General features: G+C 32.2%; 1 protein-coding gene and 1 long non-coding RNA gene across 2 annotated transcripts; one reads left to right on the top strand and one right to left on the bottom strand.

Annotated features, from left to right (window-relative positions):
* Positions 1–691: 691 nt before the first annotated feature.
* On the bottom strand, positions 692–5,911 carry LOC130826192 (cell division control protein 2 homolog C). Its single transcript, XM_057691762.1, has 6 exons — positions 5,332–5,911; positions 5,116–5,227; positions 4,946–5,039; positions 4,801–4,870; positions 3,937–4,075; positions 692–1,039 (listed from the first exon to the last, which is right to left on the bottom strand). Exons 1-6 carry the CDS (start codon positions 5,751–5,753, stop codon positions 947–949), a joined length of 930 nt encoding a protein of 309 aa, XP_057547745.1. The 5' UTR covers positions 5,754–5,911; the 3' UTR covers positions 692–946.
* Positions 5,912–11,390: 5,479 nt separating this feature from the next.
* On the top strand, positions 11,391–14,313 carry LOC130825814 (uncharacterized). The gene is made up of 3 exons (XR_009046961.1): positions 11,391–11,786; positions 13,080–13,128; positions 14,013–14,313. It is a non-coding gene; the product is annotated as an uncharacterized LOC130825814 (long non-coding RNA).
* The last annotated feature ends 6,903 nt before the right edge of the window (positions 14,314–21,216 follow it).

Raw genomic sequence — 21,216 nt, 5'->3', positions numbered from 1 at the left:
TAAGAAAACAATTTCAAACGTATAAATAAAAAAATCCTCATAAAGGTATATTATCTTTTAATCAACTTAAAATATCCAATACACTTAAATAATACTCATTTAATAAATAATTGAAAAAAATAAAATAAATTATATGGTTTTCTAATACATTAAATGATGTGACTTAAAAAGTATAAAATCAATCAATAAAGATAATATTATTATCATAGTTAGAAAGTAATAAAGTCAAAGATATAAATATTAATCATAAAAACAATAACATTATCGATGAGTTTTGGAGGGAATATAATTATTGAGGTTGTAACATATAAGCAATATTAAATAGTGATAATGTCAATGTGTTTTACTTTAATAATAGTTATAGATAGATTATAGATAGATATTTATTGTTTCCAAATGTAATATGACTACGTAAATGTATTTCTTACGTAATATTAAAGGAATTTCATGTATAATTGACTACTTTTTTATTTAATATTTTAAATTTTATTATTGTGTAATATTTCAAAATTAACTAACAATAAACCATTTAAAGAATATATTTTAAGTAAAAAAATAAATTATTATCATGTATAATTATCGCGACTCGTTTCGTAATAACCGAATTTTTTTCGTTCTCACAACCTACAATCATGACAGTGATGTGGCCGTGATCGCAGCTGTGATCGAAGTTTTGCACCATGGTCAATATAAAAAAGGATATGAAAGGATAATACAACAATTTTTCCTCCCCTTCCCCTTCCCCTTCCTTTCCTTTCATAATTATCAAATACAACATATATTTTTAAAGCTACTTTAAAAGCCAACAATTGCACAAAGTTATCAAATATGAAAAGGATGAAATATCTCCAACACTAGAAATACTTTTAAGAGGAAGCACAAGTAAATAGTGGTATCACCAAGAAGATGACACAATGAAGCAGGAGGGCTTGAACCTAAAACATTTTTAAAATTGAGACTTGTCAAGAGTATCGAAGTAGGGATGATCTAGTGCTACCTTGGCCGAGATCCTCTCTGCTGGATTATATTTGAGCATTTTCTACATCATCAAAATCAATATTATAAAACTGTTAGCTTTCCAACGTAGAAACAATCAACAAAAACAAAAACAAACAATATTGACACTTTGAAAGCAGATTATATTTACGAAAGTAAAAAAAGTCAAACTAATGGAATAAAGTTAAGTAAAGGTGCAAATAAATTAATTGTAAAAGAAATGGAATGAAGAGTACACTAAAAAAGATAAATGAAAAAGATGATGATTTCCCTTATTTGGAGTATAGTGTTCCCCACTCTCCCCAAGGTAAATTTATGCACCAATATGAGAAAAGTAATTATTATTTTCTAACCAATTCTTCCACATTTCTAACAATTAAATTCCTATAATCTTCTATCTAAGTAACCTTATTTTTTTACTGACTTTTATTTACCCGTTTAAATACTTACATTCAATCCAAACGACCCCTTAGTATTACTCCACAACTTTTGTCAATAGTAATTTCCCTCCAATATCAACATTAAAGGATGTTCAATAACCGTTCTCCTTTCATCACAATTGATTTCAATCTCACACGAAAATAATAATAAGTAAATGGCTTTTTGACTATTAGCTTTTTGCCTCAAATATACATACAATCTCCTTTCCCTTCATAACTCACGAGTGAAGACTCAAGACCTACTTTTAAGGCACTACTCTTGGGTCACTTGTATAGTTGAATTGCAGTTTGCAGCTAGAATTAGGAATTTTTCCAGAGGTTTAATTTAGTTTTTAGCTATCGACTTCAACCCTTAAAACATTCATTCCACTACTTAAAATGTCAGTTATAACTCTTAAAACCCCTACTCTAACCCTGTATTGTATACTTTACTTATCTATTCTAATTGTAAAATATTTATTTCAAGACTTAAAATATATATTCCAATGGTTTAATGTTTGTCAAATTCAAGACTTAAAATGCCGTCCAATATGTCCAATTCAAGCTTTAAAATGATAACTTTAAAATTATGGGCTGAACACATGAGCGGTCGCACGTATGCAGCCATCACACATGACATTTTTTGTTTGTAATTTATATAGCTAGGGGTCTGAGTCAAGGTCTATGTGGCGAAGGAGGTCTGGTTTGAGTTTGGTCTAAGAATCTAGACTCAAATATAAACTCGTTTTTCATTTATGAGATCCAAACCCAATCCAGACTTGTTGAGTCAGAAAAATGAGATACAAAACATTTATATAGGATCAGGTTAAACAAGATTTTAGATCCACAATCATCCGTACTTATTTGTCATATTATAGCACCGATAATAATAATCAACGCAGTTAATATGTCATTTTGGCATCATTCAGATGGAAATTGTTAAATGATTGCAGTAATTGTAAAAAGGAGGGTAAAAGATGGGGTATGCATCATATTAATAGAACAATGATGGAAAAAGCAGGAGTAAAATGGGAAAGAAAATACAATTAAGGCAAAAGGTGAAAGTGTGACAAGCAAAAAAATGAATGTACAGAAACTGCGAGAAATAAAAAGAAAAAATTACATAGAAAGGGATACATCTAAAGTGTGACTTATAAGAAGAAACGGAAGTAGTACATTGAGATGCTTCTTAAACCATTTACTGTGACCTATAAGAAATGGGACTGCAAATTGAGTAAAGGACCTATAATTGGTTTGCATTACTTCACTAAGAATCACAGAACTACAAAAAATATAGCAAGTAGCAGACATGTATTTAAAACTTAAAAGCCCGTCTAGATTGAAAGATAAGTAATTCGACTCATTCACATTCAGATCATGAATGTTTGAAATCCATATTATGCAACAAGACATTGCTTTTGCTAATTCGACTTGAAGGGTGGTAGAAGATTGGTATTTCTCTTGTGGAATGAAATCTCAATTCCAACGACGATTTCATTAGACATCTTTCAACTAGAATTCCTCTTTTTTCCTATCCAGTTTTACATTTATGAATGGGAAGGTCCGAATGATTAATTCTACAATCCCTAGTTCAAATAAATAGGTCTTCAAATCGTTCATTTGAAAAAAAATTGAAAGCTTTCTTATTGGATGATCATGATAGAATGACCCATATGCATAGACCAAAGTCATATTATTATTTACTACTTACTAAATATTACTACTTCCAAAATTAGGGATGGAGTGATACATTTACCATTGAAGGTTGCAACATTGTAAAGTCAATCTTAGTGGTTTCAAAATGTTTTGTGGCCCTCTGGAAGTTTTTCTTAGGGATGCTCCACATGAGAGCACATATCTTGTTCAAAAGAAAGTGGTAGCAACTTTCTTATTTTTTCCCACATTCTACCATTAAAATTACTATGTCACCAACAACAACATAGTAGCAAAATCCGTTAGATTTAGTATATTCTATTAAGTTTATGTTAAATTTTCATTTTTATTTTTCTATTTTACAATTTATGATTTTAACAAATAAATGAAATAAACCACCCATCCCCTACCAGCTAGACCAACACACCGATCAACACCATCAACCCCCCTGGCGGCTAACACAACAAATCATACCCGGCAGATAATTGGTGGCACAACAAGACAGCAAAAACCCATTGGTCACGCTACACACTCACAAACTCACCATTCGCTAATCGCCACCTACCCAGCTAGCCAAACTGCACTAGCAGTCAGCATGCCACCGTCCAAGGTCACTGCCCACTACCAAAGATGCCACCTGCCCACTACCACTGCAGTGTGCACACCGCAATTTACGAAGGTTTTTTGTTTGTTTTGTTTTTCCTTTCCTAAATAAAATTATTTTTGTACAATTGATCTAAATTTGTTTGATTGATTTGGCTGATATTGAACATTGTTTGTTGATTCTACAATTTCAAATTGATTTAATACTACAAAATAAAGCAACAGAATAGCACATAATAAACTAGCAACAGCATGAGGTACTCACAGATAAGAGATCAAGACCATTAGGTTCTAAGGATGGAACTGCACGAGCAAGGTTCTGCCCCTCCCACTGAGGATAGACATGCCAGTCCCTTAAAGAAGTTACTCCAGGCCACTGCTCCTCAGTTGGTGTTCCCAACAACCTTGCATGATCAACAATTACATGAATAATTCAACACGTAAAAGTAGGCGCTAAGGCATATGGGGCAACAATGTCTACGAATGCATAAACTAATTAGCCGCAAAACAAAGTCCAGTAATCCTTGTCTTCAAAATGTACAGGGTCTAACAACTATAATAAATCATCCGAGAAAAAAAAAGAAACTCATCCATAAGGCCGAGTTATATGCTAATAACTAACATTCAAACCCCCTTATATTTGATGAAGTATATTCTCTAAACAGGACATTAATTGTTAAAGCTGAAATAAAACATAAGGTTTCCAATAGATAAATTTTGAAAAAGGTAATATATGGCTATAGGCTTGAAAAAATGGAACCTAGCATGTGCTCCATGAGTTGAAATTGTACTCTCCATAAAGTTAGAAAAAATCCTTTACAAATTCAGAAAAGCAATCCTAATTAAGGTAAGCAAAATGCTTACAAAACAGAACACAACACACTCTCTCCTAAGTTAATTTAAGCATAATTCAAAAAAAAAATACTAATTTGAGCAAAAACCTTACAAAAAAGAACACCTACAGGCATAAAAAGGTTTGAATGCCAATGAACTAGAAATGCCTATGTTATGCACGCAGGGACTAAATCAATCAACTACAGTAACTAAAAATAACACAAGAGCTGCAAAAGGAGGTCTGCCAGTGCCACACTTGTAAAACTAGAGACTATAATGGGATCAGGTTTGGTACCGAAAGATGTGTAATAGCTGTTGAAATTCTGAATCTCCAGGAAATAGAGCTTGCCTTCTCACCATTTCCGCTGAAGAAAAGACAAAAGTCAGGAAAATATCAAAGAAATTGGTACAGTAATCTATTTAACAAGAGAGCGCGTTACCGAAGATGCATCCAACAGACCAAATATCAACGGCAGTGGAGTAATGAGTGCAACCCAGCAGCACCTCCGGGGCACGATACCAAAGGGTGACAATCTGCAATGATAAATTTAATTTTTGAAAAAACTTGAGACAAAATGACAATAGTAAGCAGTAAGCAGTGATGACTGACCTCGTGGGTATAGCTCTTTAGCGGAACCGTAAAAGACCTGCCAAGGCCAAGATCCGCAATCTTAAGGATACCCTTTTCTTTGTCCAGTAGAAGATTCTGCGGCTTCAGATCTCTGTCAAAATTTTGAACTATTAAGTATTGATAAGAAATTAGAATTTGAATTCGTGGATGGGAGTATGAATTATGCTGAAGAAGATGAAAAGAAGGTACACATACCTGTGAAGCACCCCATGGCTGTGACAGTGAGCAACACCCTTCAGAAGCTGAAACAGAAAGCTCTGAACCTGGGAAGGAGGAAGAGGGCGAGGATTGGAGCCCTTGCGGTGTGAATCAATAAATTTCTTGAGATCCGTGTCTAGGTATTCAAAAACAAGGTAAAGAAGAGGCTTGGAAACGCCAGTGGCGGAGTTAGTCTTCTCAACGTGCTCGACGCAGAGTAACCTCACCACATAAAGCGACTGCGACAGCATCTGTAATAGCGACACCTCCCTCAGCGCCGTGGGAGGCACCCCTTCCTCGTCCATCTCCAACCTCGTTTTCTTCAATGCCACTAGTTGCCCAGTACCTTTCTCCTTCGCCTTGTACACTTTCCCGTAGGTGCCTTCCCCAACCTTCTCCAACTTCTCGTACTTCTCCATTACTGGAATTTCTATTTCTTTTCAACCGTTAAGGCGTTAACCCTAAACTAGATTGAAATGAAAGAATACACCAAGTAAAGTAAGGGAAGAGAGCGCCTCTTTTCTTATTTTGAATTTCTCCCACATCACCACTCCTTTTTCTCTATCAGTTTTGAGCCGTTCGATATTTGTTTAACTCACTGGCTTTTGTATTTCGAATCCGAGGGATTGTTTTTCTTTAATTTTATTCAATTTTTTAACAAAGAAACCACCTCATTTTTTATTAAAATAGAAATAAAATTTTATTTAAAAAACTTATATTTTTAATTAAAGAAGAGAAATAATGAATTGTTTAATTGAAATTTAAAAAAAGGGTTAAAATGTATTGATGAGATGAAAAAAATGGTGATCATAGTCAATAAATAAAAATGATGTATTAGAAGTTGGACAAAACAAAATAACAATTGATCAAAAATGAATAGGATGCAAGGAGAGCGTCTTATTGATTTTTGACACAAAAACTATAAAAAATAAAGTTTTTTTAAAAAAAAAGAATATAAGAAGTAAAAGTGTTATATCCAATAAATAAAACATGGCAAATTGAATGAAATGGATTAAAATAGATTAGGCAAAATTACAAAAAAAATATCTAATATATAGCATCTTTTGCAAAGAAAATTATCCAATCTAATTTTTTTTTTGCAAAAAAACTACTTTATATGATATTTTTATTTGCAAAAACTACCACTTGACGAAACTGTCAATTGGCACGTGACAGGCACGTGACGTACTTTTAGCATACTGATAACCGACTTTTCATGTCGTTTGCTAAAAGACCAATCAATCAAACACCCTAGACACTACATAAGTATAGTGGGAGTAGGGGATCGAACCACGAAAACAAAAGATGTTAGACTCTAAGCTTAACGTAGGAAAGTTTATATGCAAGGTTGGGTGTTGGACTAAACTAATAACAATAATAACAAAGCAAGAATGAAAAAGATAAAAGCAATAAAAGACAAGCCGAGATATACTTGGTCCACCCTAGGAAGGTCAATTAATACAAAAGATAAGCTAGGCCAAGGTAAATCAAACAATAACCAATCATGACACTCAAGATACCGAGAGGATGTTGGTGACCCCACAAATAATACGAAACGACCTATAATCGTCCTATGTCTCCTAAGGAGTGATAGGACAAGATTCGTATCGAATATCAACAAACAAGCATCATTAACCTCAAACCCTAATCCTATACAATGAAGAACAAAACCAATCCTAAGGTTTCACTAATCAAAACTCTTAATAAACTACTGACTCATATTAATAACAACTAAGGTAAAAACAAATAACAAGACAATAGATGAAAACATGAAGAACTTAAATGTAAATGAATAAGGAAGCAATAGAGAAAGCAATAAAGAAAGAAATAACAATAATGAGGAACAAGAAAGCAATAAATGAAAACAAGAAATCAACCAAAGCAATAAGTGAAAGAAATAAATTACATGAAAGCAATATAAGAATGAAAACTTACATAAATGAAAGTGCTTGAATGGAAGAAAGCTTGAATCTATTACAATTCTTGAAATAAAGGCTTAAACTAAAGAGCTTGAATGTAAAGAAAGCATTAAAGGAAAGCTTTAATCTAATATAGGGCATAAAGAAAATGAAAGCAATAAAGAGTTGATGTTCTAAGATGAGGCACATTAAGCACTAATAGTAGGCATAAGGGATATATAAAAATTAGGAGTATTTATAGCCTAAGAAAAAGGGGTTTGAGAAGCCATAAAATAGCCCTCGTGTTTCGCTTGCAAAGAAAATGAGTTACACGCAGTAGTAGGCCCATTCGGCCGAATGGGATACTCATTCGCTCGAATGAGCACCCATTCAACCGAATGCTGTTTCATTCGACGATTCCAACAAGTTTGAAGCCAAGACTTAAGAGATGATCTTCCATTTGGCTAAATCCTTAGGCCATTCGACCGAACCGTGGGTTATTCGCCTGCATGGCTGTTTATTCGGCTATAACATCAGCTTCAAGACCTTTGTGCTTGAGTTGCTTCATCTATTCGACCGAACACATGAAGTATTCGACCGAATGGGCACTGGCTCAACCAAATCACTTCTACATTTGCTCAAAACAGTGAAATTTGACTAGATTACAGATTAAAGGCTTCGTTTGCATCTTCGAGGCTTTGTAAGCATCGTCAAGGCATTGCTACATAGTTGCATATAGCGACGAGTCCTCCAAATGTATCAAGAAGTTATCTTAACATAGGTTGGCTCTCGAGAATCCTCGAAAACTGTGCTAATGCTCTAATAAGCACGTCTAAAACTTAATACGAGTGTCAGCCTCAAACATATCGTAATTGACCTTAACGTCTTCGAAAACACCTGAAATGACCATAAAACAACCCCAAGACAAGAACAAGGTAAAATCACGTGTAATGTGCATAATATCAATCTAAAATGCTAGACTTGACACTAAAATGGAGTCGTAAACATGCTAGAGGTGATTTTACTTCGTTCTTGTCTTTGGGTTGTTTTATGGTCATTTCAGGTGATTTTGAAGACTTCAAGGTCAATTGTGATGTGTTTGAGGATTAGACTTTCTTATCAAGGTTTAGGCACACATACGATATTGAAAAATCGTGAATATTTCTCAAACTTAAAATTGCTTCATGCAAATGTCAATACCATATCAGGAATAACAAAATTAATTGAAGGCACTGGAAAAGCATGCATCATACTCTCTATGGGGACAAAATTAGTAATAAATGATGCACTATACTCGAGTAAATCTCGAAGTAACCTTATAAGTTTCAAGGCAATACGCCAAAATGGTTATCATGTGGAAACCAACACTATAAATGAGAAAGAATTCTTATGCCTTATAATAGAAAGTAATGGCACAAAAATTATCCTTGAAAGGATGTCAGCATATTAATCGAGATTATATCTCACTCATGTACGCCCGAATGAAATAAATATGATAAGACTAGACAATAAAGAGCTATTCACTCTATGTCATGACTGCTTAGGTCATCCTGGCACTGGGATGATGCATAAAATAATAGAAAATTTAGTCGAACATCCTCTAAGAAATATTAAGATTCCCCAGTCAAATGAGCTCTTGTACACCTCTCTTGTTCTCTTGGAAAATTTATTACTAGACCATCAGTAAATATGATTGTTACTGAACTCCTATATTTCTTGAAAAAATTCAAGGAGATATATGTGGACCAATTAATCCACCATGTGGACCTTTTAAGTACTTCATCGTTTTAATAGATGCTTCCACAAGATGGTCACATGTAAGCCTTCTATCAAGTAGAAATAATGCATTTGCAAAACTACTTGCACAAATCATCCAATTGAAAAATCATTTTCCTGATTATACAGTAAAAAGTTATTAGATTGGACAATGCTGGTGAATTCACATCTCAAAACTTTTAATGACTATTGCATGTCAATTGGAATTAAAGTAGAACACCCTGTGCCACATGTTCACACACAAAAGGGTCTTGCTGAATCATTAATTAAGAGATTGCAATTAATTGCAAGAACATTTCTAATGAAATCAAAATTACCATCATCGGCCTGGCGTTATGCAATATTACATGCAACATCATTGATTAGGCTAAGACCTACAACTTATCATAAATATTTGCCAATGCAATTAGTAGCAGGTCATGAACCTAATAGAAATTCCTGATGAAAAGGAAAAAACTTGATAAAATTGTTGTGCAAAGAAAACATGGAAGGCCACTTGGTTCAAAAGATTTAAAACCAAGAAAATTGTATTTTCTCCAAGAAACAATGGAATCGAAAAGGATTATTCCAAATGCGTCTCTTGCTTATTCCATAGCTATTGATATAATAAATGATCTTGAGCCAATGTCGATTAATTAATGTGTAAAAAGACCTGATTTGTCAAGATGGAAAGAAGCAATTGAAACAGAGTTAAAATCGTTAGAAAAAAGAGAAGTCTTTGGGCCAATTTTACAAACTCCAAAAGGCATAAAACCCGCAGGCTTCAAATGGGTACTTGTAAGAAAAAGAAATGAGAAAAATGAAATTTTCAGATACAAGGCAAGACTTGTAGCTCAAGGTTTTTCTCAAATGCCAGGAATTGATCATGAAGAAACATATTCCCCAATAGTTGATGCAACCACACTCAGATTTTTGGTAAGTTTAATAGTTTCTCAACGCCTACACATGAGATTGATAGATGTCGTAATTGCATATTTATATGGGTTACTTGACAAAACATCTATATAAAGGTCCTTGAAGGACTAAACTTACCAATAAAGAATGTACCTAGAGAAATGTTTTTCATAAAATTAAAAAGATCATTGTTTGGATTAAAGCAATCTGAGATGAATGTGGTATAATCGTTTGAGTGAATACCTTATGAAAGCAGGATTCAAAAACAACCAAATTAGTCCATGTATATTCATCAAACGATCTCAATCCGATTTTGTAATAATTACTGTGTATGTAGATGACTTAAATCTGAATGGAACTCCAAAAAAAATTGAAATAACAGCTCAATATTTGATGAGGGAATTTGAGATGAAGGATTAAGGAAAAACTAAATTTTGCCTTGGACTACAAATTGAACATTTGTAAAGTGAAATATTTGTCCATCGGAGCAATTATACTGAGAAATTTTTAAAACGATTTTACATGGACAAGGCTCATCCACTAAGTTTCCCAATGGTGATACAATCATTAAACATAAAGGATGACCCATTCCGTCCACAAGAAGAAAATGAAAAAAAATTTAGGCCCTCAAGTATCATACTTGAGTGCCATTGGTGCTTTAATATACTTAGCAAATAATATAAGACCTGATATAGCATTTTATGTAAACTTTTTTGCTACGTTTAGTAATGCACCAACAAAAAGACATTAGGATGGGATAAACCATCTATTTCGATACCTAAAGGGAACTATAGACCTTGGATTATTTTTCTAGTCAGGAATGATGCCATACTTACTGGATATGCTGATGCAGGATATCTATCTAACCCACATATGGCTAAGTCACAAACTGGATATGTATTTACATGTGCAGGAATCGCAATATCTTGGAAATCACCAAAACAAACTCTAACGGCTACATCCTCAAATCATGCAGAACTTATAGCTTTATATGAAGCCAATCGAGAATGTGTATGGTTGAGATCCATGATCGGCCAATTCCAAGAAGATTGTGGTTTAAACGATACAACTAGGGCACCTACTACAATCTATGAAGATATTGATGCCTGTATCAACCAAGTTAGAAAAGGTTAAAATCAGGGGAGACAGAACAAAACACTTGTCACCAAAATTATTCTTCGCATATGATTTGCAGAAAGATATAAAGATAAAAGTCCAAGAAATTCAATCCTGTGAAAACTCCGCTGATTTGTTCACAAAGTCACTTCCGTCAAGAAAATTTGAGTATTTGGTATGCAAGATTGGAATGTGCCGATTTCAAGACATATGTTAGCTTCAGGGGGAGAAATATGCCCGCTGTACTTCATTTTCTTTTAATCAGGTTTTTTCTTTATCCCACTGGATTTTTTCTGATGAAGGTTTTTAACAAGGCAGATTTAGGGCTATAAATGTTATAATAAAATTTTAGTATTTATGTAATGCATTTAAGGGAGAGTGTTAAAAGTAGATAGCATTGGCAGTGAATGCATTGAAAGAAACAATACTATCCTTTCCTATAGTTGCAAATAGTACATGAATAGTATCATAAGCGACATGTCTATAGTTAGAGAAAAATGCAACTAGCATCTTAACAAACCTGCTGCTTGCTTCCATTCAACATTGCAAATTTCTTATGCCAATTGCTTACTTCCATTGACGACATAGATGTTGCTTCTGCAGGCCTCTACCACACCGCGACTGCTGCTACCGGCTTCCTCTACACCGGATATTGTTGTTGTTGCCGGCATTGCGAACATGCGAACAAAGAAAAAATTGTTCGCTCTCCTCTTATTTCAGCCCTAATTCGCACAACTTTTTGAAGATCAGTAATTTACATTCAATGAGGTAATTAATTTATTTTCAATTTCAATTTTGTTTGTTTTCAATGTATTTTAAGCTTTTATTTGATAATAAGGTTTCAATTGCATTTTTGTCAACTTATTCAGTGCGAGGTAACACAGATTTGGGCTGAAATTCTATTTATGTAAGTTAAATGAAATGTGTCAAGAAGATTACGACAAACATAAAAATTTGAGATTTGGAAGATTTGATTGAATCTGGAAATGATAAAAAGGGTATATGGGTTGAAATTGAAAAAAAGTCTAGGTGAGGGTAATTCACTGAAACCTGGTTGAATTGCTTTGTTTTCTTTGAACATATTGAATTCAAAGCTGGGGACTAGTTCATGAGGATTTTTGGATTGAAAAACTTGTTGAGAAATATTATGTAGTGAAATAAATTTTCTGTTTAAAATGGTGTAGAGTAGGGACTTGCATCTTGCAAGATGATATCAGTATCATGAGCTTCAAAATGGGTTTGGAATGCAATTATATTCTCAAGAATAAAACTTGGACACCAAAATCCTTGATAAGAGGTCTAACTCTTTGAGCTTACACCAATGGAAAAAACGTTATTTGCTGCGGTTTTCCTTAGATGCAGCATTAAATAGCAAAAAAAAAAAAAAAAAAAAAAAAATATATAGTACAAATGCTGCGGGCTACCTGATGCCCGCAGTAAATAAGCATTATTTGCTGCGGTTTTATTAAGCCCGCAGAAAATAAGTGCTTATTAAACGGAAAAAGCAAAAAAAAAAAACAAAAAAGGCTATTATTTGTTGCGGGTTTTTAAAACCGCAGCAAATAATGCTTATTTGCTGCGGTTTTTTAAGAAGCCTGCAGCAAATAGTCATTTCAAAAAAAATATAAGAACCGCGTTTTGACGTTCAATTGCTTAAAACTCTCAAATAACTTTCTTCAAAAACCCACGACGACGACTGCCTTCTTCTTTAAGCTCTTCAATTTCAGAAAATTTCTTCGAAAACCCACGAAAAATCTTTTCAAGTTCTTCAAGTTTTTCAAATCATACGACTCTACTGTGTTTTCTCTTCATTTCGTTCATCATCTTCCAAACCCCACGACTTTGTTTAAGTTCTTCAAGTTCCTTTGTTGTTGAAATTTGTTGCTTCAATAACCACCCATTGGACGAATTTTCTTCTCCATCTTTGTTTAAGTTCTTCAACCCACCATTGTTGCTTTTCCTTCAAAAGCCAGGGTTAGTCTTGTTCTTTTTCAAGTCATTGTGTTTTAATAAGGATTTAGTCTTTTTTTATACTAATTTTGATTTTGTTTTTCATTGTAGGTTACATAATCTTATTGTAGAAACAAAATTATCATATCTCATTACCAAGGTATGTATTTTATATTTGATTGTGAATAATTTACTTATGTATGTACTTGAATATTTGAATGTGAATAATTTTAATTGATTAGGATTTTTAGGGTAGATTGAATGTGAATAATTTACTTATGTATATATGTAGTTGTATATTTGAATGTGAATAATTACTTATGTATGTGGTATCAATGGTTCAATGGTAGTTGTTCTTGTAAACGACATCATGTAAGATTATAATCATGTAATTTAATTATCAATCTTTATTTGGTGATGATAATTTTTGCTGGTATGAAACCTGCTTTGCTTTATTATCTGTGTGAAGTAGAAATTTAGAAGTAGGATAGTGGCTTTTGCTTATCGAAAATCGGCTAAGAAACTGAAGAGATTTAAAGAACCTCAGAATGAAATGAGATTTATATACATTACTTATAAAATACAAGAAGATATCTTTTAGCTAATGAACAATTCTTTTAGCTTCAATCAGGTTCAAAAGGTTTGTTGCTTTTGTGTCATTATTTTTATGTTTATAAAGATTTAAGATTGAACGCGATGTTTGTGAATGATTAAGTTTCCAACTCTTATGATTGTACTTTTAGAATATTATGTAGAATGTGTGAAAAGAGTAGATTACGTAGAAGTTACAGACTATAAAGCTGACAATTTGTGTTTTAATATAATTGGTCAGATTCTCACTAGCCTTGTAATGAGCCCTCCAAAGGTATTTCCCATTTCATTTTAACTGTATAATGAGGATTTTCCTTGGTGATTGATTGTTGATAATGTATTATTCTTTTTCTATTTTTAGGATTAAGTTGGTATTCTAATGTACTTCTAGGATGTTAATTAATGATTTTTTTGATGAGTTTAATGCTTATTTGTGTTTCATTGGATTTGCAGATTGATAGTTTGCCATATCGATGTTTATTCGAAGGACAAAAATTCTCAACTTGAATCCACTATTCACTTTCGCAAGCTGCTTTCTATATGAAACATGTAGGATTGAATCTCAAAAACCGAGAGCTTTTGATGTGTGACACTCTTTTTGGAGTCAAGAATTCATTATTTTTATGACTAGAGTAAGTTTAAAAGTAATTGTGTCAAGTTTAAAAACACCTTTTGATTTATTAGGACTTTAATTTGTATATGTACATATTATTATATTATATATACGATCGAGAGTTTACAAAGAGATTATTGTTGATTATTGGTGTTAATTGGTGATTATCATTGATTAATCATTGTTTATTACATTGTACATTATTGGATTATTTACTAGTATTAAAACGAAAAAAGCAAAAAAAAGGCTATTATTTGCTGCGGGCTTCTTAAAAACCACAGCAAATAGTCATACACTATTTGCTGCGGTTTTTTAAGAAGCCCGCAGCAAATAGCCTTTTTTTTGTTGCGGTTTTAAACCGCAGCAATTACAATAGGCCATTTGCTGCTATGACTATTGCTGCGGGACAAAACCGCAGCATATTAAGGTCAAAAAACTACAGCAAATAAGGTTTTTTCCACTAGTGTTAGCCTCCAATTGTTTTAATTCTGTAGCATTTTTAGATTTCGAGATTGACATTGCACTCGTTTATTGATATGCTTTAATGTTTTCTTTTCTCAAATGCTAGAAATAAAGGTTATAGTTGCTGACATGCTTGACTTGCCTCTTCGATGGAACATTTTATGTGGTCATTAGAAATAAAGGGTTGGATTTTGCTCTTTCTTTTGTAAGTACGAACACTTAAATCTTCTCGTTGGCTTTTAATCTACAAAGCTTGAATGCACTTGAATACACTTCTATAAAAAATATTTACAATTATATATATATATATATATATATATATATATATATATATATATATATATATATATATATATATATATATATATATATATATATATATATATATATATATATATATATGGGAAATTTGCAAAGAAACACTTTTTAAAACCACTTTTTTGTAAAGAAACACCTTCTATAATTTTTTTTTTGTAAAAAAACACCTTTTAAGAGACATTTTTTTTAAAAAAAACACCTTAAATCAGTTTCCGGTGACTTTTGTCAACTTTCCGGCGTTGACTATGCCAGTCAACGCCGGAAAGTTGACCAAAGTCAGCGGAAACTGATTTAAGGTGTTTTTTTTTTTAAAAAAAGTCTCTTAAAAGGTGTTTTTTTACAAAAAAAATTATAAAAGGTGTTTCTTTACAAAAAAGGATTTTAAAAGGTGTTTCTTTGCAAATTTCCCTAATTATTATTATTATTAATTTTTAAAAAATTTTTTTTTAAATTTTTTTTATATAATAATAAAAATAAATTTTTTTTAAAAAAATAATATTAATAATAAAAATAAAAATAAAAATAAAAACAAAAATTTTTAAAAAAGTTAAAAAAAATTTTAAAAAATTAATAATAATAATAATAATAATAATAATAATAATAATAATAATAATAATAATAAATATTATTATTCTTATTTTTTTAAAAAAATATTTTTTTAATTTAATTTTTACTTTAAATTTTATTATTATTATTATTATTATTTTTAATTATTATTATTGTTATTTTATATTTTTTTATACTTTTTATTTTTTTTATTATTATTAAATTTTTTAAATTTTTTTTAACTTTTTTTTAAATTTTTGTTTTTATTTTTATTTTTATTTTTATTATTAATATTATTTTTTTAAAAAAAATTTATTTTTATTATTATATAAAAAAAAATAAAAAAAAATTTTAAAAAAATTATTAATAATAATAATAAAAGAAATTTGCAAAGAAACACATTTTAAAACCATTTTTTGTAAAGAAACACCTTTTATAATTTTTTTTTGTAAAAAAACACCTTTTAAAAGACTTTTTTAAAAAAAAAAACACCTTAAATCAGTTTCCGGTGACTTTTGTCAACTTTTCGGCGTTGACTGGCATAGTCAACGCCGGAAAGTTGACAAAAGTCACCGGAAACTGATTTAAGGTATCTTTTTTTAAAAAAAGTCTCTTAAAAGGTGTTTTTTTACAAAAAAAATTATAAAAGGTGTTTCTTTGCAAAAAAGGGGTTTTAAAAGGTGTTTTTTTGCAAATTTCCCTATATATATATATATATATATATATATATATATATATATATATATATATAATTGTAAATATTTTTTATAGAAAGGGTTATTTGTATTGTTTGTTTGAAGCAAATGATACAAATAGTCCATTATTTGTATCTTTGCTTTGAAACAAAATATACAAATAATGAGTTATTTATATCGTTTGATTCAAAAAAACGATACAAATAACCTATTATTTGTATCTTTTCTTTCAAACCGAAAATACAAATACCTGTTATTTGTATCTTTGATTTACAAAAGATACAAACAATGTGCTATTTGTAACCCTTTTATTAGTAACCCCCAATATAAGATACAAATAAGCTTAAAACCAATATACAAATAAGGATTTTTTTACTAGTGCGATGAACGAAATAAAATATACATATTTATATATTTAATCGTCTAAAATATATTAATAATTATTTATTTAGACGACATTCTAATGGGGTGTTACTGAAAAGATTGGCCACAATTGTGTTGCTTGTATTGACAATGTAAAAAGATATATATGTTACATGATCCTCCTAATTAAGGAAAATACTACCCATAACAACTAATTGCCCAAAATATTGAATATACACCCAAGATTATATATTTTCCAATCAATAATATTCCCAACTGATATTGCAATAATATTCCCGTAATACCCCCCTCAAGTTGGAGCATAAGGGTCATGAATACTTGGAGAGTATTTTATCGAACTGCTTTTGACCAAGCGCCTTAGTAAACATATCTGCTAGTTGAGAAGATGTAGAAACATGAGATGGAGATATTAAACCCTCATTGATTGCATCGCGAACAAAATGACAATCAATTTCTATGTGCTTCGTCCGTTCATGGAAAACAGGATTCTTTGCATTGTGTAAGGCGAATTGACTATCACAAAACAATTTAATTGCTTTAGGATGATTCACACCCAAGCTTAACAACAAACCCTTTAACCACTTTAACTCACAGGTGATGGCAGCCATAGAGCGGTATTCGGCCTCAGCCGATGACCGTGAAACGGTATGCTGCTTCTTTGTCTTCCAGGACACAGGAGATTGGCCAAGGAAAACAAGCCAACCTGTAAGAGAACGTCGAGTGACGGGGCATGCCGCCCAATCGAAATCACACCATCCCTATAGAGATAAAAGTCACAATCTGCACTCAAAAGAATACGTTGTCCCGGTGTCCCTTTTAAATATCGAACAACCCTTAAGGCCGCCTCCCAATGCTCAGTTCTGGGTTCCTGCATGAACTGAGACAAGATGTGGACAGAGTATGCCAGATCCGGACGAGAAACAGAAAGATATATCAATCGACCAACAAGTCTCCGATACGACTCTGGATCTTTAAGAAATTCGCCTTTAGCCAATCCAAGTTTATGATTCTGCTCTATGGGAAAGCCAATTGGCTTAGCTCCTAACATTCCTGCTTCAGAAAAAATGTCCAGAGTATATTTTCGTTGACACAAAAACAGACCTGCAGAACTCCTGGCCACCTCTATACCCAAAAAATATTTCAAAGGACCCAAGTCCTTCATTTTGAAACAATCACTAAGATAAGACTTGAAAGTACACAACGCATCAGAATCGTTCCCAGATATAACAAGATCATCAACATATACTAAGACATTAATCTGGATACCTGTCTTGGTATATGTAAACAATGAATAATCCGAATAAGACTGAAGAAAACCATATTCTTTCAAGGCTGTGACTAACTTTGCAAACCAACATCTAGGAGCCTGTTTCAAGCCATACAACGATTTTCTCAAGTGACAAACCAGAGTAGGATTAGGACTCTCAAATTCGGGAGGCAACTTCATATAGACTTCTTCATCAAGATCACCGTGCAAGAAAGCATTGTGAACATCCATTTGGTGAAGTTCCCAATTTTTAGAAGCTGTAATTGCCAAACAAGTCCGAACAGTAGTCATTTTAGCAATGGGAGCAAATGTTTCATTGTAATCAATACCTGCCTGCTGATGATTCCCGAGAACAACCAGCCGGGATTTGAGCCTTTCAACTTCACCATTGGACAAAAATTTTGTCCTGTAGACCCATTGACTACTGAGAGCTCTTTTGCTCGGTGGAAGAGGTTCCAAGGTCCATGTAACATTGTTTTCATGACATCGAATTTCTTTCTGCATGAACTGTCTCCAACCACTGTATTTCATTGCCTCCTTAAAGGACTTTGGATCATTGTTACTAATTATTGCTGCAATAAACTGTCGATAATGTACAGAGAAATTATCACAATGTATATAATGTGCAAGAGGATACGGAGTACCTGAAGGGTGATCAGAAACTGAAGCCGGGAGAGATGGACTACGAGCAAAAACGGTGTGGGTAACATGGTCACGAAGCTTGACAGAGGGATATTTTGTACGGAAGCCACGACCCATATTTTTGAAGGGGTGAGCTACTGCTGGAGAAAACCGTGTCAAAGTTGCTGCCAGAGACAGCTTCTGTGGGTTGGCAGCTGGGTGTGGCAGCTTCTGTGGGTTGCTGTAAGGTGGTGTTGTTCCGGTGGTCATGGCTCGTACCGGCCCCCCCTTGATCATATTTAGACACCTCATCATCACATTCTTCATCACACAAACCAATGTCCGCAAAATCCTCATGAACAACATCATTGTAATCAACAGTAGACGCTATATTTATATCACTGGAACTAGCAAACGGGAACACATTTTCAACAAATTTAACATCCCGAGAAACAAAAAACTCCTTCGTATCCAAATCATACACTCTCCAACCTTTCTGCCCAAAAGCATACCCAACAAAGACATACTTCCTACTCTTACTAGCAAACTTGTCACCTTTCGTGTTTTGATTGTAAGCAAAACAAAGACATCCAAAGGTACGAATGGCATCAAAATTGGGTAATTTATTGAAAAGAATTTCAAACGGTGTTTTATGTTGAAGAAGAGGTGTGGGAGTACGATTAATCAAATGCGCCGCACCAAGAACACACTCACTGTAACAGGCTCAAATTTCTTAATCTTAATCTTCCGATTAATTATTCCGAAATTTCGTTTCAAATTCCTAATCCTTTGGTTATCTAATTCAAATCACCTTCAATTCCTAAACCTTATTCCGATTTTTGTAATTTCTTCCAAATATTAAACTTAAAAATATATTTATATTCTTAAATTTCTTTATAAGCACTAAAATATTATTTTATTATTTTATACTACGAAAAGTAAAATTTTAATATTATATTTACGGTTTTATTAAAACGTTACGTTTCAATTTCGTTTCCTTAAACTAACTTTACTATTTATCATTTTAACTTTACAACTTTAATTAATTATTTTATACCTAAAAATTAACTATATTTTTCTTATTAATTTTAAGTATAGTTTTAACTAAAATTTTCTAAGTAAACTATCATATTTTCATAATCAAACCTTAATCATACTTTCCCATTAATCTAAAACATTTCACTAGCATAAACTAGAACAAAAATTTGATGAATCAATATCCTATCTACATCAATCCATAATGTTCATCAATTACACAAGCTATCACCATTTTCTTACACAAGTTAACCTTCTTCTACACTCCAAACTCTTACACATCCACTTACACACTCCAACTCTTACACATTCACTTAAACACTCTAAATCACTTACACAAGTTAACCTTCTTTTTCATACAATCTTATGAACTAAAAAGTTGCCCAAAACCCATTATAAATACCCCTCCTTAGCCATGAGATCACTTGCACCCCCATCATCAAATCTTTCTGCCATTCTTTCTTATATCTTCACTTCATTAACATCTTACTAACTTTATACCCTTTTTATTTGTTGAAGAATCAAATGAAGATGAAGCTTGATTTTATCACTTTTTAAGCCAATAATCATCAACTTTTGAAAAGTCAAGTATTATCTTTTGGAGCTTGGATATCATTTTCTTTTGGGTAATTGAAGATCTACTTCTTTGAAGCTTGGAGCCTTGAAGAATTTCTCTTTTGGAGCTTATTTCTTTAAAGTTCTTATTTTCCTATTATTATTCTCTTACTTGGTTTAGCACCACCTTCGGAGGAAAATGGTACACATTTTCTTAACTCTCTCGTTATGTGATATTTATTTATGGTTACTCGATAATATAAAAGCATGATCAACATGATTTTATTTTAGTCATTTAAACTTTATATGGTAATATTAAAGTCATATCCAGTTTAGTGATATTTTCGTTAAAACAATAACACTTTTGGGACACTCGAAAAAAAGTCATATATATGGAAATTTTTGATTAATATGATAATATAAATATATATGAATTTTACTAGTTAAATAAACTTATGTGTTTCAAATGATTCCATATCATCTTGGTGTTTTGATAAATTTTTAATCGGTTTATTGGTAAAATAGTCAAACAAATTTGTTAAAATGCTTAGCATTGTTTTTCTTGAAAACTCATTTCATATAGATTTTGGACCCTTAATAATTTGTCGGATTATGTTATTTTTATAGTGATGATAGATCCGTTTTACTATTTTACTGGTTATTTGATAAAATATGTTATTAAGTACTTAGAAATATTACCCTTGACTGTTATGATTATTTATGACACAATAATGACTTAGTTTAGCCTCAGCAATCTTAGTATAGCTACGAAAATTTGTTATTTAATAATATTAATTTATTAGATACTAGTAATTTGTTTTTATTAAAAGGGTAGAATTGTCAAAAATTTGACTAGTGGAAGTTTCACTTATAAGAATGTAAACAATTTCGGTTTAGAGTCTTGTTTGATATTGCATGATATTGATTGTATGACAATGATAGTAAGGTAACGTCGAACCATGGACCGACATGTAAAATCCCGGCGTCCGTGTTAGCCGGCACGTAAAATGCGGTGTCAAACAGGGGGTCCGAGAAGTCTCGAGCATAACAGTATTGAGAGGAGTGACGACTCCCACCAGAGTTAGGGTTTAGGACTACGGTCCTCACCTAACCAGACCCTTACATATATCAGTTGTCATTATTGTTGTGATTTTGTGATGT

Source organism: Amaranthus tricolor, chromosome 10, assembly GCF_026212465.1.
Source record: "Amaranthus tricolor cultivar Red isolate AtriRed21 chromosome 10, ASM2621246v1, whole genome shotgun sequence".
In the NCBI taxonomy this organism is placed as follows: Eukaryota; Viridiplantae; Streptophyta; class Magnoliopsida; order Caryophyllales; family Amaranthaceae; genus Amaranthus; species Amaranthus tricolor.
Note: the sequence above shows the minus strand (reverse complement) of the source record. Positions and strands in the feature narration are given on the sequence as shown.

What these genes read in the sequence shown, in the direction of transcription:
- LOC130826192 (XM_057691762.1), bottom strand. Translation starts at nt 5,753, where the DNA reads ATGGAGAAGTACGAGAAGTTGGAGAAGGTTGGGGAAGGCACCTACGGG. An exon ending in GTCTGTTGGATGCATCTTCG is followed by an intron (nt 4,871 to 4,945) that starts GTAACGCGCTCT and finishes TCTTTTCTTCAG; the next exon opens with CGGAAATGGTGAGAAGGCAA. An exon ending in CAGCTATTACACATCTTTCG is followed by an intron (nt 4,076 to 4,800) that starts GTACCAAACCTG and finishes TGATCATGCAAG; the next exon opens with GTTGTTGGGAACACCAACTG.